The 10688-nt window shown below is 33.5% G+C and overlaps 1 protein-coding gene across 1 annotated transcript; it reads left to right on the top strand.

Moving 5' to 3' along the window:
• Nucleotides 1-5189: 5189 nt before the first annotated feature.
• LOC107618319 (E3 ubiquitin-protein ligase XBAT33) lies at nt 5190-9735 on the top strand. Its single transcript, XM_016320347.3, has 9 exons — nt 5190-5541; nt 5624-5683; nt 6078-6149; nt 6365-6549; nt 6975-7135; nt 7214-7272; nt 7354-7544; nt 8249-8340; nt 8648-9735. Exons 1-9 carry the CDS (start codon nt 5365-5367, stop codon nt 9187-9189), a joined length of 1539 nt encoding a protein of 512 aa, XP_016175833.1. The 5' UTR covers nt 5190-5364; the 3' UTR covers nt 9190-9735.
• Nucleotides 9736-10688: the final 953 nt, after the last annotated feature.

Below are 10688 nucleotides of genomic sequence, written 5' to 3' on the forward strand. Positions count from 1 at the left end.
TGGACTTGAATCACTGGATAATAATGGAACGGTGGTGAAAATTTTTTTTTTGTTAATGAAAAGACCGTATACAACATTTTGGCTACCTACTTTAAGAACTCCGCTAGGGAGACAATGAGGAATCTTGACAATGTGTACAATGGGTTTTAACTTTGGCCCAATACAAAGAAAAAAAAAATCCAACCACCACCTGCTACCCCATTCTCATCAATCATCCCACCTCTCCGGCGTTAGAAGCTCCCTCACCGGCCATCAAACAACTATCCACGTAGTTATTAAAACAATCATCCGACTACCTCGTGAAATGACCATCTATCATTTGTTAATTGTATATATATTTAAATTGAATCAAACAAAATAATCATCCAATTAAAAATTAAAATAATTATTTACATACCTAATAAATTGAACATTCAACATCTAAATTCGTCAATCTTCCACCCACTCAAAACTAAAATGTTGACGTGAATACGCTTGCTGATTGTGATATGTTCCCTAATCCCTACAATACTACTATGGAAGACCTTTACTTTTGATCTTCCTTTCCCTAGGGAAAGGCTTATGTCACTCGGATGGGAAGGCATAAGGCTTGTTTGGTTTGCGAAGAACTAGTTTTTAATAGCAAGCAGAGAAGGTTGTTGGCGGTAAAGCAAGCAAACGTCTCATTTTATTCATTGGCTCGACACCAGCTTCATCCCAGTCGGATAACCGTCATTATGAAGATGGTTAGGGATGACAACGGGGTGAATTTTTGCTCTACCCGACCTCATCCCGTCGTACAACAATTCGTGTAGAATTTGCCCCGCTTCTATCCGCGGATTGTAAAATGTTGAACCATAACTTGTTTCTGCGGGTACCCGCCCCGTCCCTATAATTATTAAAATCTAATAAATAAAATAAAATTTCAAAATTTATATAACCATCATCATATACATAACATAAATTAAAGTAAAAATTTAAATATGATACAATATTATTAATCATTTACTAATTATTTTACATATATTTACCTATTATATATTAAAATTATATATATATACCGGGGCGGGTAGGGCGGGTATTACCTAAACCCGACCCCATCCCGCCCCTCCCAAGAACTCGTCCCGCTAAAAACCCGCCCTGGTACGAGGCGGGTAGGGGCGAGATGGGTACCGTGGGTTCGGGTGGTGCTGCCATCCTTAAAGATGGCGAACACCAAATCGGAGAGGAGAACTCACATGGACACCATGGACTCTTGTGGCCGCCGTTGCCGTCGGCCTTTCCGGCGAGTGCTACGACGAGGGCGAGGAGGATCAGGCTGCGACGTCGTTGAAGGCGGCGGCGACCATGGCGGTCTTGGGCTGCGCGATGGACGCAACGTACGCAAAGGGAGTGTCTTTGTCAGACGTTTTCGGACAGCTGGGTAGCGTCAGATTGCGTTCTAGGCGGCGAATGGTGGTGATTTTTGCAGTGTCAATTCCGAGAGAGTGGAAGAGATTGTCAAAAAGAAAGAAACTGCAGCACTTTCTTCGCACGCATAAAATAGAGGAATACGTAACTTCCCATAACTAAATTCTTATATTTTTAAAATTTAAAATTTAAAATTATTAACAGATTATAATTTTAATTTTATTTTATTATACACATTATACACTAAATCCAATATCTCCCCCTACTTTCTCCCATTCATAATATAAAAACCTTATATTGTGTCACTACTGAACTAACCCAAGAATATAATAATGCTTGAACAACTACTCTGCAAAGTTGAAAGAAAAGGTGTACACGGTTGATTATCTGATTACGCAAGGCATGAAAAGGACCATTATTACCAATTGAGTATCATTTAAATAAATCAATGATTATGTACCTGATTACCAGAGACTGTGGACTGACATGTTTGTTCATTTTGTGCATAAAGCCGAAAGAGAAAGATAGATGGCATGGCAACAAATTTTTATTATTTTTCCAATGCATAATATAAATAAGTAACACCATATTTTCTTGTAAGAATTAAGCCTGCGTTTGACAAGAAAATTGATACCGAAAGGCAGAAATTAAATTAAAGTTTTATATTATATTTGGTATAAAATGTATTGATTGAGTTATATTTTAGTATTATATTTAATTTAAAAAATTGAATGAAAATATTTTTAAAAGAATGTTATTAAAATTTTATTATCTATTTTTAAAAATTATAGTCTCGTCCTCATTTTTTATAACTACTGAAAGAATTGAAATTGAGTCTTGAAATTGAAATTTTAGTGATCATTAAACGTAATATTGAATTTAATTTTCAGTTTCAGTTCTAATTTCTAAAAACAAACTCTATCTAACAATTTTATTGGACGAGAAATAAATATGTGAGGACAACAAATTAAATTTAAACCAAAGGTATGAAAATAAATCTAGTACAATTTGCTAGAAGTAGCGAAAAGATTAAACAAAAGAAAAGTTTTCACGTGTACCAGGTATACTCATGTGTTTCAATAATTTTAGCTATTCATCTCAACCAAATACTGGGTTATAAGTAATTTGGATGGTCAGCAAATGTGTTGCTGAGACTGACACACAAATTAAAAGAAGCACGCGCCTTTGACTTGCATAACACCAACACCAGCTGCTCCTTTTTGTTTCCACTTTTCACTTTTCCTGCATTTGGAGTCTGTGAATATGTAGGACTATGCTTTTACCCATTTCAATTATTATATCTTTACTCAAAACATTGATACATCCTCATACACTAGTCTACACATTGCCCCTATTATTTATGAATCATTTCAAATACCTACTCTCTATACTGTAATCCGGGATATGGAAAAATTCACAGCTTTTAAATAAACTTGCTTAATGTTTCACGAATTCAAAGCATTGAGGTTAGGCTGGTTCCACTCATTTTCAGGAATTAATTATTGGTGATTGCTATGATGTTTAAAAATGTTTACCTAACTTACCAAAAAAGATTAAAAATTAATATTTAATTTTAAAAGTATAAAAATAAATAATTATTAAATATTTAAAAATTACTATAAAAAGTAAGTTAGGCAAAAATTAGACATTAAATTATAGGCACCATAGAATTTACCTTAATTATTTAACATTCAGCTATCTAATAATCGGGAGTGGATCTTCTCCTGTGAGAAAAAATTGGATGGTATCCAGTGTTCAATCTAACAATTCATTGCTCTCTCTCTCTTATTTATTTTTGATTCCGCTCATAGAATCAAAGGTGATAAATCACACTGTATTCTATCAATTATTAAAAAAACTGGAGAGGATCATTTTCCCTAATAATCCGGTGTCCACGTTGCCATTAATTAATATATATAAGCAATGTAATAATTAATTAAGCTTGCGGGCGAAGAAGATACATCATCGTCGCCAATAAATAATAGCTCAAATGGCATAGTCTCCCCATACTCAATTAAGAGGTTGTGGGTTTGAGTCTCCTATCTTTGGTAAAAAAAAAAAAATACATCATCGTCAATTCATCATGTTATTTCATAATCTGAATTAGCCACATGTAACCCTTTTCTAGAATCTTCAATAATTAGCTTCCAACTTTAATCCAAGAAACAAATCATAATTATTTTTTTATCCACAGGAGAGCCATATAGAGCTTCAACGATTCACGAACTATATTCCAGTTGCCAATAATAATATTCATATCCACGTAAAACGTATAATCACTCAAATCTTCTTAACATATCACAAGCCTTAACGTGAAATTATTGTAATGTAATCATAAACAGTGTAATGAGAAGTTACTGACAACCCAGATTAAATTAAAATTCCATAAAGCAAATTCCTTGATAAAATAATGTTATTCAAAGTAAATGTGTAACAAGAACAAATTGATCAAGTAGTACTCTCTTTTTTGTGATCTTAAATTCGCGCTTAGAAAAATAAAAATTATATTAGAAGATACTATTATGAATTTTGAATTGAATTAGTAAAGTTTTTTATAATACTGTTATAAAAATGTTAAAAGTTAAGTAAATTTTACAGAAAATATTTTAACGGAGTATTAATGCAAAATCCGGTTAATCTATTGTAATATGGAATATTAATATGTTATAGTAAATGAATCGCATATAAGTTTTTATGTTTTATATAAAATTATCATATTATCTATAACAACAATATAAAAAAAATATTTATCTTAGATCTATTTTATACTATCATAGAGAATAATATTTATATAAGAAATTTAGCATTAATTTCATAATTTTACATATTAAATTATCTAATTCTATAAAAAAATTAATACATAACAATAGTCTAAATTTTAATATTGCATATCCTATTTGAAAAAAAAATATTAAAAATTATTTATTATTTATCTATCTATCAATTTATTTATAATTAAAAAAAAAACAAATAATGATACAATGAACCCTTAACATATTAGATCACTTCTAATATTGTCACCTAAATATTTTAGTGAAATTATTATTTTATAATTTTTCTATGATTATATTACTTTTTAATCTTCTTAGATAGTATTATTTAACCTTATTTTTTAATATCTTTTAAATCTTTATTTTTATGTAGGTTATGCTATTCTCTGTGTCTTAATAATAATGTTATTTTTATTTAATAAATATAAATTAATTAATAAAATATAATTCATTCTTTTTTTTATTATCACTTATATTATATTTATTATATAAATTAATATTTACTTCACGTTTTTATTTTTATCTCTTTTTACATAATCTTATATCTATTTTTTTCTTTATCATTGTTAATATTTTGCACAATTATTTAAAAAAATTGACGGTTTTTTATTTTAGTTTACTAAATAATTTGCTCTCTGTATGTTGGACAATGAACTCTTAAAACACTAAAATATATAAAATTTTTACAATATTTTTAATTTTTGTTTGTTATTTTTTTATCTAATATTTATTAATTATATATTGTCTTTATTATCATTTATATATTATATTTTTAATATTATTTAATAATAATAATAATGCTAAAAAAGTATGGTGTCATGATCTATAAATATTATTTTTAATTATTAAAATATTATGTATTATATCTAATAATTTTATTCTTACACTATAATATTTAAATTTATTAGACATATGCGTTAAGTGATGGATTCTTTTAAACACTAGAATATATGTATCTTTATAATTTTATTTAAATTTAGTATTTATTTTTAATTTTTTTATTAAATAGTTTTAAATATAGTAAATTATGAGAGGGTAGCTAGCTTGGGTCTCTTGAGAAGTCCACGTCAGCATTTTAGAGGTTGATTGTGTTCACTTTCCTTTTGATATTATGATGAGATGATCACCGACCCATTCATTGCTTCAAAGATACAGATTTTGCCGTGTTTCTTGGATTTCTTCTCAGACGTTGACCTACCATTACATGGGCAACTCTTTTGGCTGCTCCGCCTCCGGCGAGAGGCTTGTCTCCGCCGCCAGGGACGGCGACCTTGTTGAGGCCAAGATGCTTCTCAACTGCAACCCTTGTCTTGCCAAGTACTCCACTTTCGGTGGCCTCAATTCCCCTCTCCATTTTGCTGCTGCCAAGGGCCACAACGAGGTCTCTCTCTCTCTCTCTCTCTCTCTCTCTCGTACTCAAAGTTTGAATATTTATCTGTCTTTCTCTGATGGGTTTCGGTTAGATTGTGGCATTGTTGCTTGAGAATGGAGCTGATGTGAATTCAAGGAATTATTGTGGCCAGGTAACACTTTCATAATCTCGGTCCTCTTTCTCTCTCGATTTGTTATGTTAATGTTAGTTTTGATAAGAAGGAAAGTTGCATCATATAATTACGAATGGGTGAGATTTATGTATCTAATTTCCATTTTCCAATATGGATAATTGGTCCAGCTATCCAACTCGAGAGTACGATTTATTCCGTGCGGCAAAACAATTGCTGCTTGTACGGAATAATGAATACTGTTTGTTTGCTACTAAGCTAACCGATCGACGGATCTGGTACCAATTTAAGCAGATTCCAGCTTCATAAATGGAAGCTTTATGAGTTTTTGTTTTTTGTTTCTGTTCTCATTTTGAGACATGTCTGTTGTTGTACTTATTTGGGACGTTGTTTCATTTGATCCCTTGATTTGAAGACGGCTTTGATGCAAGCTTGTAGATATGGCCATTGGGAAGTTGTACAGACGCTTCTGCTCTTCAGATGCAATGTAAGACTTGTTTACTTTCTCTTTATCCGAACTGTTTTCCAGTTTCGTCGTAATTCTATATTTACTATCCCATGGGAACTGTAGGTCATTCAGCTGCTGGTTTGAGAAACTACTTGCTAGTTTGTTTTAATTACTTGATTTCAAGTTTGTTTTGCTCTTTACATGGTATAAGTTCATTTTCGACTCTATGAAGACTATAGCCCATCCAATTACAGGTTATGAGAGCAGATTATCTCAGTGGGAGAACTGCTCTTCACTTTGCAGCTGTGAATGGGCATGTAAGATGTATTAGACTTGTTGTGGCCGACTTTGTTCCAAGTGCTCCATATGAGGCTGTACAGGCTCGCACACAGGTCGACAATGGCGATGCATCAAATGTGAAAGGCAAACATGAGCAAAGGTACCCCTTTCCCTTCCTTTATGTGATATTCAAAACATTTCTTTGAAGTTACTTAATATGTTATTTATTATGGTTAGCCAGTGGGATTGATTAACAGGTCAATATTTGGCTTCTGTTGTATGCTTACTCTATATTGTTCTTCCATACACTGTATAGTATTTGTACTTGGTACTTTGTGTAATGTTTTAAAATTTTCTCAATTGTCTTGCATACAGAACTAATGCCCAGTTAATTACTACATGATTGAGTTCAGGGAAAATTATTAATTGAAAAGCCATGCATAGTTTTATTCAGGATATTAAATGATGACATTGAGTTTTCATTTTGTGTTTTTTGCTGCAAAGAATGTCAAAGGCTTGGCTTTTCTGGAGAGTATTTATTTGTGGGTTATATTCTTGCAATTTATTTACTTCATTCCAGTGCAGTGCCCTGTCCAAGTTTGTGAATAAGACAGCTGATGGTGGTATCACTGCCCTTCATATGGCTGCATTGAATGGATATTTTGATTGTGTACAACTGCTACTTGATCTTAACGCAAATGTATCTGCTGTGACATTTCATTATGGAACATCAATGGATTTAATAGGTATGTCTATCGTTTAATAGTCTGAATATTTCTAAGGTGGTTTCCTCTTTCAAAAATAACTAATTGGATTTGATATAGGTGCTGGAAGCACACCATTGCATTATGCTGCTTGTGGGGGCAATTTAAAATGCTGTCAGGTTGCATTTTGTTTTTATGTTTAATATAGCTTCTGATCCTTTCCTTAAAATCTGGCAATAATGTTCGTTTTCCCCCACTAGATCCTCCTTGCAAGAGGTGCTAGCCGGATGGCTTTGAATTGCAATGGATGGCTTCCTCTTGATGTTGCTAGGATGTGGGGACGTCATTGGCTTGAGCCTTTGTTGTCACCCAGTTCTGATGCCACAATACCTACATTTCGTCATTCAAATTACTTGTCCTTGCCTCTTATGAGTGTGCTTAACATAGCCAGGTATTTTCCACTTGACTAGGCAAAACGTATTTAGATGATTTAAATGACAAAACAGCAAGAGAAACATGATAGGAACTTGTATGTTGAACTTAATTTGAGAATACTCAGGAGCAACTCATCTGCAGCCAACCAGATGTATGGAACGGTATATGAAGATTAGAACATTAACAAAAGAAAATGATAAAAATCAAAGACAAGATGTCTCTGTGCTCCCAATGGTTAAGGCCACTCCGCTATCTAAAATGATGTCCGAGGCTTTTTTTTCTCTCCTATTCCACCTCATTATTTCCTGACATCCCCCCTCCTACTTACATGCTAGATGTTGTCCCCTTCTACCAATATGCTTTCTTTTCTCCTTTAACTAAGTTCCTCTGGGTGCTCTCCCTATTCCCCCTTTCGTAAAATTTCAGTAATTTTCTTTTATCCCTTCACATTGCTCAACTCTCACCCTGATACCTGTCATTAGCATATCCTGTTCAAAATCTGAAAGTGAATCTGAGGAAGCTATGAAAGTAGGCATATTAAGAGGAAATTAATTTCTCCAGTCCTGCATATATATATGTTTACTACATAAGCCCCTCCTTTTTTATTTTGTAAACTTACACACAACATGCTTCTAATTATAAAACCAGCTATAGCTAAATCTAAGTTGCTGTTAGGCCTAACCTTAACATGGAACTAAAGTTGATTTCAAATAACTACAGAGAGTACGGGTTGCAATCATCTACAACCACCTCAGATGAGATTGACTTCTGTGCCGTCTGCCTAGAGAGGCCATGTTCAGTTGCTGCAGAAGGTAATGGATTATTTTATCTTTCAATATACTGTAGCACTTATAATGGCGATTCATATCCTAAAGTCTTGTAATTGTGCTGGGACTACTTTCATTTTATTGAAGTTTAAGTATTCACCGGGTAATTTTTTGTAAAGGGGGAGGATAAGACTGGTGGGGAGGGCATGTTAGTTATCTTCTCTTCCTCTGTCACTATATTTTATGCCCCATGTTCTTACTCACATTTTCAGGGTTATGAGTTTATGTCCTGCAAAATTCATTGAGCTTTATTGTCAGAGTTAAATTTAAACCCGGAGAATTTTACTTGCAGGATGTGGGCATGAGCTATGTGTAAGATGTGCACTCTATCTCTGCTCAACAATGAATGTTTCTTCTGAATCGCTCGGCCCTCCGGGCTCTATCCCTTGCCCACTCTGTAGACATGGAATTGTCTCTTTTGTTAAGTTACCAGGTTCCGTAGCAAAAGAGAATAAACTACACGTGTCTCTTGGGTTGTGTACCCCATGCATGCTACATCCACGTGACCTGGATCAGCCATCTCTTTCAGATACTCCAGAGATTCGAAGAAACTGTGTAGCTTCTGTTCCTTCAGAGATACTATGCCCTGTCACTTGTGGTCCATTTCCATCCATGACAATTCCTCTATGTACCTGCAATGATGGTCCATGTCCAACATTTGAACCCCGAGAAGCAGAAACACAGGATGGATCACCCCGTCACTCACATGCTTCTACGACAGACCAGGATAAAATGGAAGGGCCTAGACTTGATAAAACAACGTGTTCGAGCATGTTTTGGGGCAGGAGAAGTTGCAGCCGGGAGCACCAGTGCAATTCAGAAATAAATGCTTGACTCATATGGTGCTTATTTGATCATTCTTCTGTCCTGGATACCAGATAAGTTTTGGATCAAATGAAGAGTCCACAGCTTTCTTATTAACCAGCCTGCTTCAGATAGTGTTGTAAATCAGTGGATATATTTCAGCAAGAGAAAAGCTGACCATGCAGATATCTTTTGCTGCACAGGATGTTATGCTGGATGAGATGAGACATACAAACCTGGCATTTTGGCATCCTTGACCTTCTTGACGTCGTCCTGTTAAATGTAAGTGTGTGAAGTTAGTTTGAGTTTCATGAGATTGTTATTCTGATTTGTTGCAATCATATGAAAGCAAATGGTCTTTTTAAGAGGAAAAAGAATATCTTATGCTCTTTTAGCATGTGTGTTAGATTAGGGGCATCTGTATATTATGTTAGACATGAATTTTATAGGTTTACAGAGATCAAATTTGGGGAGTGAAGCGACTTGCTGATGCAATCATGCAAATTGATACCTTTTGTGGGATTTCCCTCTCTAACATTAAGATTTGCTGCTGAAATGTTAGTGTTAGTTCATGCTTGTTTTTGCCTACTTAGAAGTATCAAATTTGTGTGTGTGTGTGTGTGTTTTATTTTTCATGTATGTAGACTAATCTTCCTAGAAAGAGTTAAATTGTTACGGGGTGTGTTAATGTCACATTTTATAAACACAGGGAAATGTCAAGAAAAGTTACTGTTTTCATAAACCAAGAGATGTCATGCATAATATGACATATTTGAAGGAAATGATGTAATGAATTATCAAAAGTAATCACAATCGACAACAATAACTTTCAAAATGAAAGAATGTGATGCATTTCAAAACGACAATAAATAACAATAAAGGCTTGTCCTAATGGATGAATAAATGATGAGACGATGATTGCAGTGAAGTTTAATGATGAATGTGGACATATTGACATATATATTATCGGTAGCATTATAAAAGCTATAGTACTACAATCACAGCCAATTTCATAATATGATACCGCTACCATTGAATAATGTGAAAAAGTATATGCACATACATAACAGATGCAATGCAAGGTGTGGTGTATCATTAAATTATCGACAATGGTGCAGAGGTACTTTTGTTTGGAGTGGCACAGTCAAAATAGTACTACTAGGGATACCATTTTGCTCTTCGTTATACAAATAAGTGAAATAACTCTAGTTTGTCGTTTTCTAGTGTTAAAATAATTAATTATCCTATTTGAACTTTTTTTTCCATCTAAATTACACTAACTATATATTAATTTCTTTTATATGTTAATTAACGTTTCTTCAATTCATGTATAAATTCTTAACAGTAATGCGGCTCATTATGTTTGGAGTATAATCAAGCTTAGTCATTAATTAATGTTTTTCTTGAATAATAGAGATAGCAACTGTGAGTGAAGTGATAGTACTCATTTGTTATCTTCTCTGAATAAGCTGTCAGAATATCACACTGCCAACTGATTTTTTCTGAGAAAAAAAAAATGGCATGGTTTT

This window comes from Arachis ipaensis, chromosome B9, assembly GCF_059453495.1.
Source record: "Arachis ipaensis isolate K30076 ecotype BB chromosome B9, ASM5945349v1, whole genome shotgun sequence".
In the NCBI taxonomy this organism is placed as follows: Eukaryota; Viridiplantae; Streptophyta; class Magnoliopsida; order Fabales; family Fabaceae; genus Arachis; species Arachis ipaensis.